Raw genomic sequence first — 19,186 nt, 5'->3', positions numbered from 1 at the left:
AGAGAATAAATGTTAAGACTTGAGACTAAAGATTGCCAACTCCCTTTTCTCACTCGTCCACTGATGATCTGACATTCTCCTCATCATCCACTCTCAAACCACACACACTACATTTCACATGAGCCAACCCTATAAGTTGATGAGATGACTTGTTAGGTGACATTGCAGGTGCTGTTGGGGGAGAAAGTATGATTGACAGAAAACACGGAGGAACATGTTGGCCTTGCAGGACAGAGGCGGAGCTAAATAAAGAAAACAAAATGGTAAAACTGGGAGAATGGTTGTCAACTGGAAACTTAAAAGGCGGAAACATGCAATTCCACTGGAAGGTTCGACATCCTGGAGCAGAATATAAAAATACATAAATAAAAAGAGGCTGATGGAAAAAAAGAAACAAATACAAATATCAAAGGAGACGATGCTTTGCACTTAAGAGAACAAAAAGAAAAGAGGTGAGCGAACGAACACAAATTAGGGCAACGTGGGTGGGTGAGGTACGGAGAAGTATGTACTCAGCCTTCACCTGCAGCCCCAAAAACATCAGGTGTGTGAAGAGCTCCGGTGGAGCGAGAGTAGCTCCGCGTTGCTGCAACCAAGATTAAAACACACATACAGAGTTTAACACTCACGCACGCACACACACAAGAGACAAACATACACACGACCCTAACACAGATCGAACAAAGTGTGAAAGAAAGGCTGAAAAACATGCATGTGATTGTTTTTCGGATTTTAAATCACCATCAACTTTTTTATACTGTTGGGATTTAGTTTAAATCAGACACTGAATGTAGATAAAAGCCTAAGTTTCCTTTATTTGAACGAACTGAAAGTATAGAAAAAGGTCTCTCTTGATCATTCTGAGTCTACTCATCATCTCTCCTGGGTTTTTTGGCTACAACTGGCTACTCACCAAGCGGTGTGAAGGAGCGAACGGGGCTCGTGTCGCGGCTGCTCTCCCTGCTGGCCTCTCTGCTGCAGCCCTGACTCATACTGGGCCGAGGGATACGACTGCCCCGAGCTAAGGTCACCCGGGTTACAACACCGCAGCAGAGGGAAAGGCGAGGGGGGGAACAGGGAAAGGAGGAGCAGCGGAGGGAAGAGAAGTGGTAGTAAGAACACAGAGGACAAGGGGAAGAGACATAAAAAAAAGACAAAGAAGAAAGACAAACATGAGCAGTGACAAAAGAGAGAGAGAGAGAGAGAGAGAGAGAGAGAGAGAGAGAGAGAGAGAGAGAGAGGGGGGACGGTACATGGATAAAGACATGAATAAGACAGAACAGGCAAAAGTGACCAACTGAGAGAAACAAGAGAATACGAGCGCCGGTCGGCCGACTCCCAGGGAGCATCTCAACAGATTTCAGTCACTTCCTATTTGGGATTTTCAATTGTTTCAGCTCGTCTATAAAATGTCTACAAATACTGCATCCATCAAAATCTCCCCAAAACGTCTTTATATAGATCTGCACAACTAACAGTAACATATTACACTTGAGTTCAATATTATAGTTTAATTTTATGTTGAGTTACTAATTGTCTCAGCTCTAGTTGAGATGCCCCCGAGAGAGGCACAGGACCGCTGCACTCACGTTTAAATGAGACAAACAATGTCTGATAATCACATGCACTCGGGCAATCACCCTGCAGGTTGCACACAAACACACAGAACTGAAAAGGAAGTGATTTAAGATGAATAGAGCGATCGAGGGATGAGCGAGGGGAGTATCTGCTTTTTCATCCAGTAGCATTGCAATCAACTTCACTGTTCATTGTTCATGTTCGTCAGCTTCAGCATCTAGCCAGCCTATCGGGGTTAATCACAGCCTGCCCGGGGTTTACAAAGCCCTGAAGCAGCTTTGCTGATCCTGCTAGAAGGCTCATTTATCAGCCACTGACAACCGGTTAGTAGAGACAAGGAGGATCTGCTGATCATGGGCACCCATCACCATAACAGAGCAGCCATTAAGCCAGAGACCGGTTAGAGAGGATCGCTCTATGAGGCTTGATGGTGGGATTGGGATTTTGAGATTTGTAGTAAAGGATGAGAGATAAATGAGGGATGATTTTAAGCAGAAGGATAGCAGAATGGTCTGGTCGAGGTCGGAGCCTTACCTCCTCTGCTTGCTCCGTTGTAGATGGAACTAATGCTGGAAGGAGCTACAGGACAGAAGCACCAGGGGCAGGAAGAAGAGAAGAAAGGAGCAAGAGGAGGGAAAAGTTGAGATCCAAGAGTACGTGGAGTATTGTGTGTGCTGCTCCTAGGGGACCACTGATTTTTATCACCAAACCATCATATAGCATTTGAGCTGTTGTCAAAAACGGATGCAGAAAAAAAACACCAAACAACAGTAATTGTTTACTGACCAACTGACAGGCGGGTGGGGGACGAGTCTCTGGAGCATCCCTGGCTTCGGGGGATACGGCTGCGTCGATTTTTGTCCCCGCTGGACCCCGCCAGCACCCGGTGGGCCCCGGAGCTCATGGTGCTCAGGGCCGTACTCGTCAGGACACGACCTGGGGAGCCACTGCGACTGCCAGCTTCAGAGAGACGCAGAGAGAAGAGGACAAAACATAAAGACAGGGAGAAATTAAGTCAGAGCTTTGCTTCGGCAACGAGAGAAATTTAACCAGGAAAGCTGCAGAGAAACAGAACCAGTCCCCCTCTAACGTGAGGAGCTTACCTTATAAACAACAAATAGTTTTGTATACATACAACAGACAGCTGCTATGGCTCGTAACTTAGTGGAACTAGTTTCCAAACACCTTTTTTGTAAATAACATTAACTACAATATTTTAAAAAATACACAGAACTCAATGGCAAACTTTACAATGTTTGATGTTGGAAAGAGGATTGATGGGGCTCGGAGAGTTGAAAACCAAAAGAAAGTACATTTTAGTGTTAGCACCCATTTGTACAAAGTCTATCATATCTATCTACATATCTATATATCTAGAGAGAGAGAGAAAATGTGATAACAGGTCTCAATATATATACATATATATTACAACAAAGTAAAAGTGACATTTTGACAGCCTTATTTTGTCCAAAATAAATAGATAAAATGTGGAAACAGGTCTCAATTCCTCCTCCCCATGTCATCCCATCTCCAACGGCAAAGCCCACAGTGTGATTAATTCTACAGAGACTCACATTACTATCAAGCTGAAGATTAAACAGTCTATGAGAAGCTGCTCTGCAGTGCTGTATGTAAAGCGTGGGATCAGACTTTTTGGACGAACTGCAGGACTTCCACACATGAAGCTGGACCCAAACTGATTTCTACATGCAGACCAGACTCTCTCGCTCGCTCAGTAACACATGAACTCAACTGATGTCACACACACACACACACACACACACACACACACACACACACACACACACACACACACACACACACAAAACTTAAATAGTACTACTTCTATGTACCTAGTGACAAAGAGCTAAATAAATACACTTTAGTCCTATGTGATACATAGAGATAGTCATTCAGATGTATACATTTATCACGGAAAGAAGACTTGAACCTCTCTTTGACCTCTTAACATTTTAGATTATAAAGTCAACTCTTTTTTCCTTTCTTCCCTCATCTCTTTACATTTACAGATACACACATATCTTAAATATCATATTATTAATTAATGTGGATTATAAGAATGCCAATTTTATAGAAACTACTGATAAAATAGATCTTAAAATAAATATCTTTGAAACCGAATTCCAGTTAAGAGATTTTTCTCCCTTTTTCGGGCATAAAACACGTCCTCTCAATCTTTAGACTACATCCAGGCACCCAAAGAGTGCAGAAACACGAGGCTCCCAAAGCAGTGTGTTTAGCATGATCATAGAACAGCCATGTTAACAGTCTGTGGTTACTAATCCCAGCATGCCAGAGTGGGAGGAGCTTTAAGTGACCTTTCTGGGTGCATGTGAAGGAGGGGGAAGTCAGGGCAACAGAGGAGAGGCAGTAAAGATAAAAAGAGCGGAAAAGAAGTAGTGTTGTAATCTTACCACCAACAGGGGTAGCAGACTGAGATCCTGAGCCATTAAGCCCATTGGTTGAGAGGAGGGGGGGAAAGCAGAGGCGAGGGGGAAGGAACAGCAGATTAAACCAGATGAATTATGGGTGTTAGCGTAAAAAAAGCGTCATGATGTCAGAACACAGAGTACGATGGGAGCGCATCCTGGTGTTTCCACATCAAGAATGAAGGCGAAGCTGAATTACTTCATTTATTTAAGAGAAACAAGTATTGGAAATATGTTACTAAAACAAACACACACACACGCACACACACTCTGAACCAGCTGCAGATGATAGCCTGGGAAAAGCAGTGCATGTTGGGACAGCTGGCATATGTATCAAGCAAAGGCTGTTCACAATGAGGAAAATAAAATGCCTCAAAGGAAAATATGCTCAAAACATGTCCATACACTCTATCACACACATAGAAAACCTCTGTTCAGCCGCAGTTTCGTCTGTTTCTGTGATAACCGTTTCCCATCCAAATGATCACGAGCATGCAGTTTATTTGCGGCTTTCCAAAATCTACTCTGGATGATTTTTATTTTATTTCTGTCAAGTTTGACTGAACTATGTTTACCGAGTCTGGTGGCTTTGAGTAGAGCATATTAATTGTGTTTTGTATATTTTAATACACTATAATATTTGTCCAAACCTTGTTGATTTGATAGATTTCATATTTACAAACAACATGGATAGTATAGCATTAGTGCGGTAAAGGGGCAGAAATCAATTTCCATCACTGCAGCATGGAAATGAAGCCGATAAATAGTCGTTGTACCCGGAATAAATACCGACTGTAACCTTTCTGTCTGTTGTTCTGAGATTTGGGCTCCGATCAGAAACCTTCCATTTGGTCTCAAAATGTCCAGATGTAACTGGGGCTGTGGTACAATCACTGTCCACTTTTAAACTTCAAACCAGCACCAAAGCCATTACGCTTTAAGCTGCAAGTATTCTTAGAAAACACACACGCACACACTTTATGTGTAGCAATAGTAGCTAACTAGTGCCTATTGGTCTTTCATGTCTGTCGGAGTATTTTTAATACCCTAAATGACAGTCAGAGCAGTGGAAAAAAAAACGTCCACCACACCACATTCAGTGATGAGACACAGCATGCTCAGAAAAAGACACACACGCACACGCACACGCACACACACACACACACTCCTCTTTACACAAAACACCTTGATCAGAATGAGAGCGACAGCAGGTGGACCACCATTCCCACTGTGGTACACAGATAGACACACACGGTCCGACTCTGACACACAAACAGAATACCTGGTGTGCAATCGGATTCGTCGGAACCTGAAGGCACAAAAACATTTACACAAAGCTTATCGTCACCATGAAGGCAACAAATAATGATACTCTACTATAAGAGGCTGATAAACTACAAACAGACACTCCAAGAAGCTCACTCACACCATTGCTGTTGCTGTGTTTGCGTGTATGTGATGTGGAAAGTGGACTCGACACCCAGAACGTTCCAGTCACAGCTGGGTTTAAGTCATGCCGTGTGCCGGTGGGAGGAGGTACATACGTTGGGACTGGGAGACCATCTTAGTGCGGCTGCGTCCTCTTGAGTCCACCTGGCTGGACACACTGCTGGCAGTGGACAAGGGCTGTTTGGTACGTACACGGCCTGTATTATGTAGAGGTAAAAAATACTGTTTAAAACACACACACACACACACACACACCTAGTTTGGAGCGGAATGAAGCCCAGAACCTAAAAGCACTACAACTGAAGAAAAGCCACTAATACTCAAAGCTGCTGAACGAGCGTCAAATCCTAAACTAAACACTCAACCACACAGACGCATACACCAGGGATGCTTCAGTGGATTAGCAAGACGTCACTAGATTTATTTTTTTTTAAAGTGTAAGTTCACCCCCATGTCTAAGCCAGGGGCCGAGATGGGTTAAGGAGGCAGGAGTTGTTCTGACTGATTAGAAGGCGTTAATTGTTAATTGCGTATGACTTTGTATCAGAAACGTTCAGGCCTGATCTAAAACAGCAGCTATTTTCAACCCATGAAATACTGATTTTAATACATTTGGTAATAAATGTCAATATTACCACCAGCAGTGGTGCGTTTTATTACAGTAGTCATATCATTTAATTTACAGCTTCAAAAACATGTTCAAATGTACTGTAACCTGTATTGAGTGATTATTTGCAGATATCAACGAATGTTCTGCAACCCACTTTGTAGGTGAGATATTACTGCAACAGTTCATAAAAATCATCACTTTAGCCACAGCAGAGCATCATCCAATCAACTTAAAGCTGCAATTCATGCAAGCCATTCTTCTAATAAAACTCATGTTCATCAGCACTATCGATGTTGGATGTGTAATTGCAAATTTCACTATTTAGAAAATGATTTATATTTTACATTTGTCCAATTTTAAATTGAAGGTGCCGCTTAAAAAATGTCAATATATTGATTCCTGATGATTCCTCTGCAGATTTCAACGAACTTAAACAAAATTTTGTCCACTTTCCCAACTAGAACATCCCTAAAACACACCGACAGACACACACGCACACACCTAACCATAATCTTACCATTGTCTGACCTGGTCCCTACAGACAGACAAAGAAGGAGCAGGTTGTAAAATGTACACTTCACCTGCACATTTCACACTGTATATATATCTTGGCGTATTCATATCTTCCCTTTACAATCTATGTATGCTTTGAACTTCTGGTTGCATGCTAAACTGCATTTTGTTGTCTCAGTATCTGTACTTTGTAATGACAATAAAGTTAGATCTAATTTGTGCATAATATACCTACCCTTACGCACCCTAACTATCCTAAAGCCTCAAGAACCGAATGCTACAGTTAAACACAAGCATGATGGTCAGACCTTTTCTGGATAAGATTAAACCGTAGCAAAAGCAGAAGATGATCTTAGATGTGTAATTAATTTGATTCATCATGTGATGAGAAGGAAGGTGATACAAATGAGGGTGACATGTAGGTTTGACAGCAGGGGGCGCTGTGGCCACACACTGCAACAAAATAAGGTGATATGATTTGTAATGAAGTGAGGAAAGGGAAAAGCAGGGAAAGAAAACATAAAAGCATAAGTAGGTTGTTGCTGGTGAAGCAGAGTGAGATGATCTTACCATCCGTTTTATCAGAGGCATCATCTTTAGTGGGAGAGAGAGAGAGGGTGAAAGAAAGAAAAGGGAAGAAACACATGGAAACAAAAAAGGAAGGATTGATACAAACAATTATTAAAAGTAAAAGACACAAAAGGAAAAGGGAATCCAAAAAAACAGAAAGTGTAAATACACGAAACACAAAATAATAAAAAAGTATTCAGAACGAAAGACAGACACGAGAGAAGAGAGACAAGAGGAAAGAGGAGCACAGTCTGTATTAGTTACAGAGCATCTGGTAAAAAAGGGAGCAGATGCCGGGGTCAACATCAAAACAAAGAAAAACAACAGAGGATGATATTCATCAACAGAACATGCACACAGACAATATTCATTCCAAAACATGTACAGGACACATCAACAGGCAATGAGGAGGCAGCAGGAGAGGAGACAACAGCAGCGGAGAGGAGAGAGAGGCCAGTCCAAGCACTGGAGTGTGTGAGTGTGTAGCTCCATCCTTCTGAAGATGCGACTAGCTTATAACTTTTACTTGAACCTGTCAGAAGCTTTAGAAGCACTGCATCTGAGCTGATTCGAGACGATTCCTAAGACTTGACTGACAGAGGACCCTTACCCAGTGAGGAGTAGGAGCCAGGGGGCAGGCGCCCTACTACCCTGGTCTGTCCGACTTGCCGGTGCTTAGCGACCGCGGCTGCGTTAACATCCACGTCACTACGGGATCGCTGCAGGGAGGCCGACGACAGCCCACCCTTTGAAACAGCGGGGACTGATAGGACAGGGAGAGGAGGAGTGTGTGGGAGAAGGGATGGGAGGTGATGAGGGTATAGATACATCACAAATGCATGCAGGCACCACACTACCCAATACTAATACCATACAGAAGTACACAAACAGCCAGACACATATACGCATGTGTGTGCGTACATGTGTTCAGTAACATAAAAACAACATAACAGGATGTCGCTGTATGGACACAGGCAGATGTAAATGAGAATGATGGGAAATGGCTCTGTGGGAGCTGATGTTTGTCACAGTGTCTGCGTGTTTCCACAGGAGCGAGTCAGCACGAGATTATGTGTTTGAGAGAGACCGCATGTGTGTCTGCTAAGTGTTTGGCTCACCTCGGCCTGGAGCTGATGACCATTTCGAAGTCAGAGGCCGACTGACAGAGAAGAAAAAAAGGAGGTCAGTCCACAACAACACGAAATCCCAATGTAAATCAATGCTGGGTTATTAATGTTGTCCTCTGTGCCCTGAAGCCAGCATTTTTACATTTGTTCCACACGGTTTAAATTATTATAATCAATCATTTAGTCTATGTATTTTTCCTATAACAGAAAATTTGTCTTTTTTGCCCTATGCATGTAGCAGAAAAGTTGACAATATGAGAGATTGGAGGAGAAAATGCGAAGTTAATTGAGGAGATTTGATCCATGTGCAGCAGTAGGTCCACACAAGTCTGAGAAAAACATTTCTCAGAATTTGTGTGGAAATCTACGGCCATCTTCTTTTTCAAAAGTAGTCTTATGGTAAACCTCGATGTATAAAGTGAACTATGGAGGATAAATTATAGCTGAGCATTGATTACTTGAGGCTCTCTTGAGAGGAGGACGAGGAGCGGTCACTCTGGGGAAGAGAGGCCACGCTGCCAGAGCTCTTTAGGCAGGACTGAAGGGTCTTCTGGTACGATGGCTCCAAGGAGTTGTAGAGAGCGTCGGTCTCCGCTGGAAAGTGGTTCCTCAGACCCCAGTAGGCCCTGAGAGAGACAGTCGTTGAAGAAGGAAAAAGAGACAAAGGTGGACAGAGAAACAAACGAGGAGAGATGGTAGAGACAAAGGTAAGGTTAGTAGGAGAAAAATAAGGTAGAAAGATGATAATGGAGGAGGCAAAAGAGAGGAATCAAGGAAACCAAAAAGGAAAAGGAAGGCAGTGAGATATTTCACACTACTTGTCTTTCATTGAGGTACATTTTCAGAAATGCCTGTGTGTCTTACTTGCGAGCCTCCACTCGAGCCTCCGAGTCTGCATCTCGCAATCCCTTCTTGATGCTCTCAACCAGAACGGCCGTGTGCCTGCAAGGGAGAGCCACAGATGTCCCAGAAAAAGATGCATTAAGTTTCAACAAGTAGAAAAGCAGGTTTAAAACATTGCTAGAATCAACGCTCACCTCTCCAGAGAGTGAGTTTGCCATTCCTGTAGCAGAAGGTCCAGGAAATCATAACAGCGCCTGGAGATGACTCATTGTTATCAATCTCATTACAAAAACACACATTACTTAACAACACTATGAAGATGTTTGCTGACCCCAAAGCTGTTAATTGTGACCTGCTCAATACTAAACAAGGCCTTTCATCACAGTAGTGTCAACCTCAGAGCCTTTGTTCTTCTCACCTTCGAACAGCCACGGACTTGCATGTGCAGTTGCTGGTGATCAGTGGGATGAGCCTGGGCACGTGTGTGTGCTGCAGAGAGAGAGAGAGAGAAAGAGAGAGAGAGAGAGAGAGAGAGAGAGAGAGAGAGAGAGAGAGAGAGAGAGAGAGAGAGCAGAGCATGAAAGATGTGAAAGGGAGAATAGTAACTCCGATAATCAAACAACAGCAGTAACACTGACCACAAAGAAATAATACGTTTGTTAAGCAAAACTCACCCGTATGATGATGCGAATAGCCAACATACCGGAGGTGGCCATGACTTTGGCACAGTTTGGGATGAGGTTGAACAGGACGGGAACAATAGCTTCCGCTCCATGGTCAAATTTGTTCCCCAGCACTGATGAAAGATGTCTACAAAAACACACCATGTGTTATAAACACCACTGTCCAAACTGTAATCAAGGTCAATAATTATTAAGTGTCAACTTACTGTTCTCTATTAACTAAACTACTGAGTGTCTGTAATAGAGTAGAGAGGAGTGAATAACTGGTGTTGGACAAAGCCCAGGATTGTTCTCATGGTTTTGTTTCCTCAAACTGCACATTAGGCCAACAGCTGTATCTGTAATCAACACTCACGCCACAGTGATGCAGGCCTCTCTGACAACTTGTGAGCGCAGGTCTTTAGCGGACAGTTTGAAGGCTCCATCCAGTAGCCGTAGATGCTGGTAGAAACAGTCGTAACTAGTTGCGCCCGCCACCAGCAGTGAACGGACCTTCTTCATCTGTAAAAATGAGCAAAAACAACAGACACCAACAATTACCATCAGTGATTTTATTAATACAAGTGAAAAAAGTATGTGTGTTAAAGGTGAAAATACTGACAGCGTTGGCTCTCTGGTCCCAGTCGTGTTTGTCATCAGAGCAGATCTCACGGATCTTATTCAGGTTGTCTTCAAGATCCCTTGCTGAGTAAATCTGCAGCGAGCAGGTGATAGAAATCAGGAGAGAAGGGAAGGAGCAGAGCAAATATGTGAAGGAAAGATAAAAATTTCAGACAGTCTGGCCTTCATAGCCGTCTGGTTGTGTTCTTAGAAGGAATGAATGTGTATTAAAACTGCTGTGTGTTGTGTACCTGGACAGTGGGAACATCTGTGAAGGCTCTAATGAAGTCCTCTTCATCAACTCCCCCGGCACTTTCCTTGGATCCTATAAAATTAGAGCAGAGTCAATTAATAAATATGTCTGTGTATGTTTGTGCATTTATACGACAGCATGTCGGCCTTCAGCTTTCTGTTCTGGTTGGTTTTCCGATTCTGGTTTAACTCAGAAAAACACAAGCACAGTTCCAATTACACCCACGCACACACCCACACATGCAAGTCAGTGGGAGCTGTCTGTGTTTCTAATGGACTTCCTGGCATTAATGGGCATGTCAATCATAGTTCTCTGGGGGCTGGATGCGCTGTAAACCACACCTCCTACGATTCCTTACTCAGGAAGCAGAGAGGAGATCGAAAGACGTGACAAAGGAAGAAAAAAAGGAGGAAGAAAAAAGAAGATGAAAAAAGTGAGCGCGGATTAGCTGAGGGGATGAGAATATTTCATTGCTATATTCGGTGACACTGGTCAAAGAGAAGACATTCACAGGAGAAGAGGCTGAAGGAAAACATGGTGGAAACAATGCAGAGCAATATATTCTTTCCTCCTTTTCCCCAGGGTTGGTTCAAATATCAGGCTGTTGCATAAAGACATGTTCTCTCAAAACTCTCCATGTACATGACCCTTAGAGAGTTAGGGAACATCGATGCGGCCAGAAGGCTATCTGCAGACAATATCCTGTTATTCTCAGGGAGTAACGTGGTTGCAGCCTTGTCATGAAACTCACTTAACCGCAGTCATCACCATTTTGTAATTGTTCTTAATGCCAGATTTATGAAATAGAAATGATCAAGGGTGAGCAGTTATGGCTGCAATAATCATAATAATGTTCATTTAATTATTATTGTGGAATTAATTTCGTTATGAGAAACAATGTGTACTGCTGTGATTAAAAACTGCTGACATAAAGCAACCACCGTGTCCTTTGAGACAAAACATGCCACGGCACTTCAATCTTTTCAGTTATGGCTTTAGATTATATTTTTCAAGATCTTGACCTTTTTCCTGCCAGTTAATGGCAAAATTGAAATATCTGTCTTCTGTCTGAGTCTTGCAGTTGATTGTTTCCAGTGTGTGTGGGTGCACTGTCATCTAAATGCAAATACAGACAAACGGGCCTCTCTGCGCCGCCATCATGGAAACTAGTCTGACACAGAGAAAGAAATTGAAAAAATCCTCGGCAAAGGTAGAGTCAGGCATTTTTCTGTTCATCATAATAAACTTAACAAGATCAAGGATTTCACCTGCAAAAAATACCCAGCATGCCTTTGACTTCTTCCTCTAACAGCAGCTCCTCGATCAATAAGACTTTAATGATCCAAGTGACAAAAGACCACACTCTTGTGTTTCCAACAAATAGAGCAAGGTACCAGGACTCAGACTGCTTGCTTGTAAAACATGTGTAATGCCTGCGTGTCTGTGCACATATTAGTGACATTGCTGACACAGATGCATCAGCGGGCAGCAGGAAATTGACTGCATGTCCGTGTGAGAAGCTTTCTTCCAACAATGAGAAAGAGACGGTAAAAATCAATACATGCAAAGACAAAGCAAACAACAGTTCAGCCATCTACAGCAGGAAGGAGGATGGACAGAGAGGAGGCATGTTTCTGCAGGCTGGAGTCAACCAAAGACATGACGCTGATAACAACAGGAGAGTGTATCATATTCTGAGGAGGCGCAGAGAGACGGTCAATGTGGACTGTGATGTCGTCTAACAGCCTCAATGTCCCTATGCGGTCACCACCAAAACAGTTAGAGAACCTTCCTGCGTGTACATAAGAAAATCATTTCCCCTCATATCCTCATAAAAGGTGGATACTGGTACATTCTTAATGATGCTTTACAGCCTTGGACCTGTTGTCAATTTATAGACATGTGATGCACACTGGAAACTGGTTATGGAGACTTCCACATGAATGAAATTAAATTGTGCCAATTTTAATTATACAGATGATTTCCATTTGCTTGAAGCCATTAGGAGCCATAAGTCTACTCATCATGAATAAATTACATCAACCCCACTTTTTCACTGTCTCATTTCAGAAACAGAGTCTGTATTAATTGTTTGTGTGTAAATGTAGAGGAAGTTAAATACCAAGCTTGCCACCGGTAGCGCTGGGCCTGCGTGCAGCTGAGGACTCTGCAGGCTTCTTGGGAACTTTTGGGACCTTGAAGGCAGCCTGGGCTGAGGAAGAACGATTCCCATCCACACTGTCATCATCTTCAAAACTACGGTCTGGAAGGAGAGGACAGAGAGAAGAGTGTTACCATCCGTCCTGCAGGAAAGGAAAAGTATGGTCCTGGAAAACATTGTTATCGAGTCAAATCCGTTACTGATTTTTATCGTCATGCACAGGCCATAACTAGTCGAAACACAGAGGAACAAGGTTTATAGTGCTGGCATGAGAGTCATTATTACCCATCAGAACATAATTATACCTAAAGATTGTCTTCTACAATAATATTGACTTCTATTCTTGACAATTAGTATGTTGAAATCTGGTTTCTGAAATATTAAATGAAAATACATGGATTATTCAAACCCTCAGGTCCTTCTAAAATATTTTAAAGCAACTTGGATTTTATTTCCATTTTTATGTTGAGCATAAAAGCTGGTGGCCATTTGAAGACACTGAGCGCTATAAAGTGCTTTGTCAGGAATCACTGAATCAATTCTAATTACAAACTTATCTGGTAAAAGGAGAAAGACAAACCCACACAGATATATATGATCACTTCTGAGAGCCCAGGAACACAGACCATGATCAAGATGTCCACCAAAGCAACCAGTGACTTGCAAAACTCTGCAGCCTAAAACCCTCAATCTGCATGCAATCAGAGAAAATACTAGCTAGAAAGCTAGCATTGAAACTTGAGACACGCTTGCAACAACAATGGATCATTTTGAATGTTTATCTACCAGCAAAAGATGTGAGGACACACACACACACACACACACACACACACACACAAGTCGACTGTGGAGATGAAACTGTTGGCATAGGAATGCAATTGCGCTGTGGTCGCTCTGACAACCAGCCGGTTATGAAATGCGCCAAAGCCACCACCCTACACCTTGAATCGTACATCAAACTTACCCACGCGCACACGGACAAACGCACACAGTCGACGTGCAAACTCAATTGACAGGCATGCGTGTGTGTATGTGAGATTGCGGAGCCTTTTTTTTGTCAAGCTCAGTAAATGTTAAGCAGAAATGTAAAGAAGCTGCACACACATCTGTTGCCGTTTAACAATATTTACCACACATACACACACACACGCACACACACACAAGTCCATCACAGCACTCACAGTCACAGATCCGCTGGCAGATAAGTCGCCTCATGCTCCTGGGAGGGCGTGGTATCGGGGTCCCCCCTCTTCTCCGAGCCGTACCCAAAGACACATACACACACCTCACACACACTTCATGATTAGGCTAAAGCTGTGTACACACACACACACACACACGCATCATACCACTGACCAAAAACCCCCACACAAGTGCCGGCATTTTCTCTCACTCTCTACCTTCCATCCATCCCTCCCTCCCTCTCTCGCTCTCCTTCCTTCAGCAGCCTCACAGCCAATGAGACAAAAGATGACATCATAGTGTTGCAGCCAGTGCGGAGGCAGGACCATGAGTGTGTGTAATGGGAGTGAAGGAACACACACACACACACACACACACACACACACACACACACACACACACACACACACACACACACACACACACACACACACACACACACACACACACACACACACACACACACACACACACACACACACACACACACCTCAGGAATATTAACAGGGCTTCTCTGTGTCTCTGCCAGACCAGCAAACCTAAACTCATTACCATTGACAACACACTCTCCAGGTTCTTCACACCCTCTCTCTCCCTCACACACAAGTACACTTATTAACAACATCTTAACACAGTTTTTATGTTGCCACATTTACCCGAGATGAGATTCATGCACTGCCTCCCTCTTATCATACGCAACAGAACAAAGGATGACGGAGCAATGATCAAAAGGAGGTTGTGTGGAGAGAGTGTGGGGGGAGGAGAGGGGAGGGGAAGAGACCACACCCCTCCATCTGAGGCCTTGACCCTCCCACACACACACAAAATAGTCCGTCAGTGTGAAGTCACTGACATTTGGTTGTTTTGATTGTTGTCCACAACACTTGATTAAAATGATGTTGTGAGGTTCAAGAACCAATTTCCAGGTTAAATGTGAGGGCCTCCACATGCAGCAGCAGAGAAACCACACACACACACACACACACGCAGTAAAATCCCATTTCAATAATGTTTGGTCCTCCAATCAGCTTCTAAACAACTGCTATGGTTCAGCATCAGGGTCAAAGTTCAAGGGTCCAGAGGACTATAAGAGCCTCGTCTGCATAACAGAAAACATTGTGAGGCTGGTTCTTACATCCCCAAAACATGATGAAGAAAATACTGTGATGTGTACAAGTACATCCGAGTACAACAGCACTAATAGAACTGAATGAATTCACAGTATCAGACACCGGTTTAGTGAATTAAAGTGCTTTCTAACAAAACCCACGGGTCCGTGAGCAACACTGGGTCACGCATCACGCTCTGAGCACTGATGAGCGTCACTGAGCAGGATCAGCATCTCCTTCTTTTGTCTGTAGCCAGACCCCACGGGAGCAAATGCCACCGGGTGAAGGGCAGAGCAAAGACACTGGAGAGAGAGAGAGAGAGAGGGAGAGAGAGGAGGGTGAGGGACGGAGGGAGGGAGGGATGGAGAGCAGACGACACACATGCTGTTGCCATGGAGACCCGTGCAGACCAGCTTCTCATATGGATAGAGCAGCAAACGGAGGAAAAAAATCACTTGCACACGAACATCCAGTTTAGTTTGATGAACAGTTGGATTGGCTGTTTATTAACTGACTCTGTTCGTTTATTAAATTAGGAATCTGGTTTATTGGGGAGGAACCAGCACCATAGTGTCCCCAAGGATACACCACATTGTCAAATAATGTCCCAAAATGCAAACAAGTCCATATACACACACAAACATATCTATCTATCTATCTATCTATCTATCTATCTATCTATCTATCTATCTATCTATCTATCTATCTATCTATCTATCTATATATATATATATATATATATATATATATATATATATATATATATATATATATACACACACAAACATACAACATACATACATACATACACACACTCCATCACGTACCAGTCAGCGTTGCCATGGAAACTATGGGCTGAGATTCCTCCTCTCTCCATTTTAAACGAATCAAAAAAAAGAAGCCGAAGCTTTAATACACAGATCTGATAGCTGTCCAGAAATGATCAAGTGGTGAAATTAGAAGGCGTTTCCAAGAGCAAACATGCAATCAGGATGCCGATCCCCAATTTGTGTTCTTCTCAAAAAAACAACAGATATGATCTGCATGTAGATGGGGAAGAGAAACTAATGTATTGTCCTGTTTCTCGGTTCCTCTTTAAAGAGAAACGGGTGAAAGGAAAAAGGATGACAAACAAAAAAAATACAATGAAATAACAGATCTGTAAATACAAACGCACAAAATATTAATCTGCTGTTACCACTTGGTGGCAGCATTGTGTTTGTTCTGACCAAATTATTTCTATGCTTCAATTGTTCCAAAAATAACAACAACCTCAAAACACACAGAGGGAGACAGCATCCCACTGCATAGACGGGAATAAATAAGAGTCTTTGTGTGTCCCAAGAATACAAAAGTCACCTCACATCTTCCCCAAATCAACAGTAATGAGTCCTTCCTGAGATTAACATTGTATTTTAGGATGCTCTATAGATTATATAAACAAAAAATGCAGAAAAGTGGTCATGACCGAGCTAGTGGGTCACGTTCACGTGCAGAAACATGCACTAAAAGAAGGCGTGGCCTGTCAGTTTATGTCCACATAGCAAAGAGAAGTGCAGATTAGGACAAATAGAGAGGACAACCTCATTCTGCTCAGGTACTTCCCTCTACATATCAAATAGTTATCTTCTGATACTTTATTGCTCTGAATCCTGAATATAGATGTATCATTTATATATAAAAACTGATCGACTACACTGAAATCAAGGTAAAGCCGAGAAAGTACCAACACCAGAAATACTGCATACCTAAAACTGTTAAACTTGCTTGCTTAATAATGACAGTGATGATAATAATAATTTAGAAGCAACTTTTGTTGACCTGATACTAACGATCTTGAGTAGAAGAAGCCTATCACTCAGGCAACACCGCATGTCCTGATAAGTTAGTTGAAGGTCACAAGGTAATGTGCAAAACTAAAATCAACCACTTGAGCAAAAACATGGTGCTTCTGTTCATATAAACTTTAATATTATTCTAAGTAAAGCTTAACTTGAGATTCACCGATGCATCTCATTCGCTGGAGCGTTGCAGCAGAATTGATGAGTAGAAAATGTTAACATGCGACCAAGAGCATAACAGTATCTTCTCAGGAATTAGATTTACTCCACAGAGAGCCTGTGCTAGTGCTGATCTGCTGTAATCTACAGGGGAACTGGCAGTGTCACATATTCCCACTAAGAACCATGTGACAGTGTGCAGTGTCCCACTCACCGGATGACAGAGAGAGATGAGGACTACTGCAAGTGAAGTAGCTCTGCAAGAGCGGTTACAAAAGATCATGACTGCAACGGCTCCAAAGTAAACTAGAGGAGGTATGCATGTCAACAGAAAACTAAAATATGAAACTCACCATGTCCCACTAAATGTTACGACATGTCGGACGAAGAAGTGCAAGAGTGGAAACTATTATAGTGATCACATGTGAACCAATATTTTCCTTTATTTCTCATATGACCATCTAACTGACATTTGTACATTTATTTATTCATTGAATTTAAAGTAATGAAAATGACAGCTTCGTTTGATATGTACTGCCTCTTATTGACCGTTTTAAAATACCGCTCAGCTGTTTGAAACGCAGCTTCAGCTGAATAGATTACACAATTTTGCTGATGTGCCTTGTTGTCATTAAGCTTCGAGCAGAGTAAGTTTTTCGTTGAGAGAAAATCTTTGCCTCAGGAAGCCAGCTGGCAGCAGTTACTGCGAGGCAAAGTATCGAGGGAGAAAAGTAGGAAAAAAGCCCCAAAATGAACAGTGTAAGCCGAATACTTGATTACTAAAAGCAAAGTATTCAAACAGGAATCTTATAGGATACATGTTTTATTTAGTCTTTAAATGGCACCGAGTTCTGCTTTGAAAGGATGTTTGACATTCAACAACCCAGTTGTTTCTCACACACACACACACACACACACACACACACACACACACACAACTACACACACACAACTACACACGAACACACACTTTGAGCCCCAAATTTCAAGTTGGAAGGAGGGATAAACCATAATATTCAGAGGAAAGCTTTGCCATGGCAACCAGCCTAGCCTGGAAACGGGGTCACGCTTTCCTTTCCAGAGCCGAGACGCACTGAAGCAGAATGAGCGTGTCTGCGAAAGAGAGAGCAACTGTGTTTGTGTGCGTCAGTCCTTGTCAACACTGAGCTATGCAAGTAATGAAAGCTGCTAGCGATGGTCAGTTTGCAAGGCACCAAATATATCTGGGCTTGTGTGTGTGTGTGTGTGTGTGTGTGTGTGTGTGTGTGTGTGTGTGCTTGTGCGCACACGCACGCACACACACACACTAACATTGAGTAAGGTGCCAACGGCCCTGACATGCTTCTTTACCTTCTTACACTCAACCACAGGGAACAAGCTTCACTCCTCCATGTAAATACACATATCATATTAAGTTAATATATTTAGTTGTCAACAGTTTGATAAGGTAACTGTTCAGTTCCATTTTGGTTTGGTTTTGTGTCTCACGTCAGTTATTTTGTCTAGTGTTCACATGACATCTAGTGTTTCAATGTTGAAAATGGGCCCAAAAAACGTACCATGCTCTTCACACAGATTCAAGCTTGTTGAGTACCTGTGTAACGTCTGGAGAAGAGAAAAAAATGTCCCCTTATAATAATAAACTTTATATTGAGTGCATGCATAACATACTTAAAATGTTGTATTTTTAATATATATATATGTATACATATATTTAAACATTATGATGATTTTTCTGCCGTTTAAGGATGGGCTAAATTTTCTTACCCTAACCCTAACCCTATACAAAAATGAAAACTAACAAAGTAACTATTACTTGAAAGCAAGTGCAAAAATGACATTATTTGGTTTGCGTGTAACGGTACTGTCATCCTTGATGACATGAAGCAGAACAATGTGAAAGTCTTGGAGGAGTTGTTTTCAAAACAGCCAGAGAGAAGAGACACAAAATGAATCATGTTCCATCTAAATTTAACACCCATCTCAACAAATGCATTGTTGTGATGTCACACTTGGATAGATATTTTGGTCTAATGTGGGGAAACCCACTCTTCAAGG

The 19,186-nt window shown here is 42.4% G+C and overlaps 1 protein-coding gene across 17 annotated transcripts in view; it reads right to left on the bottom strand.

Moving 5' to 3' along the window:
- clasp2 (cytoplasmic linker associated protein 2) overlaps nt 1-19,186 on the bottom strand; it is a 51,804-nt gene that overhangs the window by 12,872 nt on the left and 19,746 nt on the right. For 3 of the 17 annotated variants that reach the window (XM_068575244.1, XM_068575245.1, XM_068575246.1), the window contains exons 8-27: nt 12,799-12,939; nt 10,675-10,748; nt 10,425-10,517; nt 10,179-10,324; nt 9,815-9,950; nt 9,559-9,629; nt 9,335-9,394; nt 9,162-9,239; nt 8,756-8,923; nt 8,289-8,329; nt 7,781-7,933; nt 7,171-7,194; nt 6,605-6,622; nt 5,573-5,674; nt 5,311-5,337; nt 4,014-4,040; nt 2,365-2,538; nt 2,113-2,157; nt 914-1,021; nt 524-586 (exon numbers count right to left, since the gene is read on the bottom strand). In XM_068575244.1, coding sequence (XP_068431345.1) covers nt 524-586; nt 914-1,021; nt 2,113-2,157; nt 2,365-2,538; nt 4,014-4,040; nt 5,311-5,337; nt 5,573-5,674; nt 6,605-6,622; nt 7,171-7,194; nt 7,781-7,933; nt 8,289-8,329; nt 8,756-8,923; nt 9,162-9,239; nt 9,335-9,394; nt 9,559-9,629; nt 9,815-9,950; nt 10,179-10,324; nt 10,425-10,517; nt 10,675-10,748; nt 12,799-12,939 — 1,749 coding nt within the window. Of the gene's footprint in view, nt 1-523; nt 587-913; nt 1,022-2,112; nt 2,158-2,364; nt 2,539-4,013; nt 4,041-5,310; nt 5,338-5,572; nt 5,675-6,604; nt 6,623-7,170; nt 7,195-7,780; nt 7,934-8,288; nt 8,330-8,755; nt 8,924-9,161; nt 9,240-9,334; nt 9,395-9,558; nt 9,630-9,814; nt 9,951-10,178; nt 10,325-10,424; nt 10,518-10,674; nt 10,749-12,798; nt 12,940-14,018; nt 14,254-19,186 lie in introns of those variants that run through there. The other 14 variants (XM_068575247.1, XM_068575248.1, XM_068575255.1 and 11 more) reach the window with 9 other exon arrangements.

This window comes from Clinocottus analis, unplaced genomic scaffold, assembly GCF_023055335.1.
Source record: "Clinocottus analis isolate CAN_PGR_092001 unplaced genomic scaffold, fCliAna1.0.p SCAF_14, whole genome shotgun sequence".
In the NCBI taxonomy this organism is placed as follows: Eukaryota; Metazoa; Chordata; class Actinopteri; order Perciformes; family Cottidae; genus Clinocottus; species Clinocottus analis.
This window is presented reverse-complemented; position numbering and strand designations above follow the sequence as displayed.